The following is a 4,135-nucleotide window of genomic DNA, read 5'->3' as shown; positions in this document are numbered from 1 at the left end:
GAACAAGTACTAATTAAATGCATATTATGTGATTCCTCAGGATGTATTTCAGAACACTACTACCAGCAATGCTTCTTAAACATCAAACACTGCATGACACAATTAGCAATCTCGAATGCCAATGTTTAAACAGATATGCAAGTTTCTCACCTTATTGTTTCTGTCTCCCATGCTCCAGGGATGTGTACCCTAACAAACTTATTCCCTTGGTAACCTTCACAATCTTCTAAGGAACACTGGTAACGAGCACTTTGTCTAAAGAAATAAATGAGCAAAATAATGATATATCACAGTAAGAAGTCTAATGAATAAAAAACATAGAACTTTGTTGTTTTTTTTATAAGTATTTTTCAGCCACAATTAAAGAATTTGATATATATGTATCTTTAGAATTACAATTATTAGCATGGAAAGCGTATCCTTCTCATTACCTTTCACATCTTTATCAATCAATGAATTAAGTGAACCTTTATGGTAATCAATGTTATGAAATATTTCACACACAGGAAAACCACCCCTTGCATAATGAAAGGTTTGAGGATTTAGATGGAGAGAATGTTAATTAATGTTAGAACAAGCACAGAAGAGAAAAGCCAGATAAGTCTGATGAAAACAATTGAATACTCTTTATTTTCTTACACACAGTGAAGTGCATTTACAGTTCTGCAAGTTGAACAAATGAATTGAAAACAAAGTTGTCCAAACCAACACTAATTAGATGTAACCAAATAAAAATGCATTAAACTTAAGTGAAATAAATTTGAACTAAGCTGACTTAGAATTAAAGATTAACTACCCAATACAACAGTTGCAGACAGCAATAAAGACACTCCTAACCGAACTATGATTTAGAAATTACCCCCTTCCATAACTATTTAGAATATATCCTTAGACAAATATATATTTAGGTAAATTTTTCCAAGTTTTCATGCAGGTGTTCTGCTTTTAGTATGATATATTTTAAAATCAAATATTGAATGGTTATATGTATGTACTAATAATTTTATTCAGGTCAAGCTAACATACACAAATGGCTAGAAACTCGTATCACATTGGCCCCGTGTCTTACTCCTCTTGGGAAAAATGAGCCCATCTCAAGGAGTGGCTCAGATACTTGTACAATTTGGAATGATTAGGGATTTTCTTTGCTCTAAATATTATTTAGAATAGTCAGTGACTTATGCACCATAGGATTCCAGTTTACCACACTGTAAAGTTTTATCTGAATTTTGCACATATGTCGCATTACTTTTCTTTGTCTTGTGTGGATGCTTGTGCAGAAAGCCTATAACTCCAGCAACAGTTAAAGGTAAATTATTTGCCATACAGTAAGTGTGAAGACTGACAGTTTTGTGAATAAATATCTTGTTAGTTTATTTATGTGTGTGTTTCTTTCCTTTGCTGTTCATGTGTGATTTATCTTCTGCATAACATTTCAAAAATATGTTTTGCATATACTTTTGAACTTATCTATTGGTATCATTGGACCTGAATACCACGTGTTTTATTTACTTAGCAATGATAGTATAAAAAAAAAATATCAATGCATATCTAGATCAAACTTCCTCAATACATGAAAAAAATTATTTTTTCATATAAATGTAATGAAAATAACATATCAAATCCTGTTAATTTTATAAAACTTACATAAGTTAAGGATTAAAAATGCGTAAGTAAACTAGTCTCTACTACAGACATAAATACATAGCTAGATCACTACATATATCAATGAAAGTTTTAATTTTCAGAAAGTGATGCTAAAACATTAGAAAATGAAATTATACTCATTTTTTTCACTATCACAGTATCCTAAATTTCACAAACAGAATGGCACATGAAAACAAGATACACAGACATACATACGTGTATTTAGTGGGTCCACTCAGCAACTGAACAATACCTTCAAACTTCACAAATCTTTTCTCATTCATTTTGTTTGTTAGCTTTATACCATTATATATAGTGTACCTAGAAGATCCTTTGTTAGTTATTTCTTTTCTTACTCATAAAACATAAACTTTATAAATATTGTTGTATCTATACATGTATAACTTCTTACTTTATGTTAACTTGTTTGTATTTATTATACATGTCAATTACCATTAAAACTAAACATGTCTAATGCTTTTCTTTTATTCATTAAATTATTCCTAGTTCCATGACATACATATTTTTCTCAACTTAAAATTGGCTTTAACTAAATTAATGTATGATTATGATAGGTAGTTGCAGCATGGCAGGAATACAGGTTTTTCCCATTATCGTTGTAAGTAGGAGTTGTTTTTCTGAAACGTTTTGAAAAAAATTCAGGTTGCCTTGTCTAGACAGGATTAAAGAAGCCAATCAGGAAGCAGAATGTTATTTTGCCTAAGAAGATATCATATAGTTACTATATTAAATTTTAAAAAATAAATCTCAAATGAAACTTATTACATTCAGGAATTTATTCAAATAAACATTACAAAAATCAAATTCTGGCTAATATGGATGGAAGCCTATATCTAACTGCCCTACTACTCCTACTGGCAACCTTGACATTCCAGAATAATAATGAAATAATAAACTATGCATATATATATTTAATGTACAAAACAAGCAGTAGATTACTTCATTTTTAAGTTTCTAAACTTTTTTATGTGTATCACAAAATCATACAATAATTCTACTGCACCCTTAACCATCTATGAAATAGTACATCACTACACCAAAAATATATAACAAGCACTGAAAACATGCAGTAAATGCTGAAATGTAAGTACTGATATCATATAGCTTAAAACAATTTTTTACTTACTCTGAAAATGGGGGTAACCAGTCTATTTTAATGTCCACCAATAACTGATTACAAGTGAAAGTCTCTGGCATAATTTGCAATGACTTCAAAGCTATGTATACAACACTTTTAAATATTTCTCTTGCTCTCACTGGCTGATGTAGAACAATATCACACAACGGGGCTAATAATCAAAAATTAAATATCATTAAGGAAACTATTCCAATCATCATATATATAAGGTGATTATAAACAAAGTTTCACAGCTTAATTTCTCATACCTCAAAAACAGTATAGCAGAGTATGGTAAACCACACAGGATATTAAGGATATCATACAGATGCAAATGCTACAGTTGTCACATGTTGCCACCAAGGGCATCATTATCACCTCAAATCTCATCAAACATAGAAACTGCTCAAATGTGCTATTCCACCATCCATAATAAATTGCATCTATATAACAATGAATACTTCAGCAACAAGGTACATCTCATCTGGTATGCTGGCCACTTCCCACACAATTGTATCCTTAATGTCTGGAGCTGTTCAGGTACCTTCAGAACAAGAAATTGACAGGTGTTAGATCCAGTGCAAGAGGTGGCTATAACAAGGAAAATGATGTGAAATGATTCTTTCCTGAAAATGCTCCCGCAAGATGTCAGGTTTTTATATGGCTATGATTATTTACAGTAGTTGTCTGTGACTTATTGGCAATAAATTTCAACAATAAATGGACAGCACAAGCACAATCCACTCATTTTAGAATAATATATTCAAAACAAGTCAAACATACGTACAAATAAATTTGTTACTGTATTGGTTATCACAGTTGTATCTAAAACTCTAAATAATTCTCTTTCTTATCAAAAGACCGCAAAGGTTGATTCAATTACTTTAGAATCCAATTGACAAAATGAATTATTTTTCTCTATACTGTTTCTTACTATACAATCTGTGATAGATTCACTTATGTTACTCCGTGGGTTACCACAGTTGTATCTCAAACTTTAAATAATTGTCTACTTTTGTCAAAGTCCACAAAGATGGGTTCAATTACTTTAGAACACCCTTTGACAAGACAAGTTATTCTCTTTATCTCTGTTAAACTCACTTTAAATATTGCCTATTAAGGCTAAACTAAGGATCACGCAGTCTAACTTCACTTTCACTAACTTAATGTTTTCTGACTTAACTTCTTTAGAAATCACCCATCATGGCTAAACTGCCAATCACTCAGCCTAGATCTATCTAACTATCTGTTACATAACTTGCGCTCGCTAAACATATATATATATATATATATATATATATATATATACCTTGTCCACTGAGGTTTATTATTGGTTATCACAGTTGTATC

The 4,135-nt window shown here is 30.8% G+C and overlaps 1 protein-coding gene across 8 annotated transcripts in view; it reads right to left on the bottom strand.

The window, feature by feature from the left end:
• LOC111087693 (MCM domain-containing protein 2-like) overlaps nt 1-4,135 on the bottom strand; it is a 97,644-nt gene that overhangs the window by 85,067 nt on the left and 8,442 nt on the right. For 5 of the 8 annotated variants that reach the window (XM_022395191.1, XM_022395195.1, XM_022395192.1 and 2 more), the window contains 3 exons: nt 2,795-2,957; nt 1,864-1,968; nt 151-255 (listed from right to left, as the gene is read on the bottom strand). In XM_022395191.1, the coding sequence (XP_022250899.1) occupies nt 151-255; nt 1,864-1,968; nt 2,795-2,957 (373 nt within the window). Of the gene's footprint in view, nt 1-150; nt 256-1,863; nt 1,969-2,794; nt 2,958-3,054; nt 3,509-4,135 lie in introns of those variants that run through there. The other 3 variants (XM_022395199.1, XM_022395198.1, XM_022395194.1) reach the window with 3 other exon arrangements.

Source organism: Limulus polyphemus, unplaced genomic scaffold, assembly GCF_000517525.1.
Source record: "Limulus polyphemus unplaced genomic scaffold, Limulus_polyphemus-2.1.2 Scaffold2480, whole genome shotgun sequence".
Lineage (NCBI taxonomy): Eukaryota > Metazoa > Arthropoda > Merostomata > Xiphosura > Limulidae > Limulus > Limulus polyphemus.
This window is presented reverse-complemented; position numbering and strand designations above follow the sequence as displayed.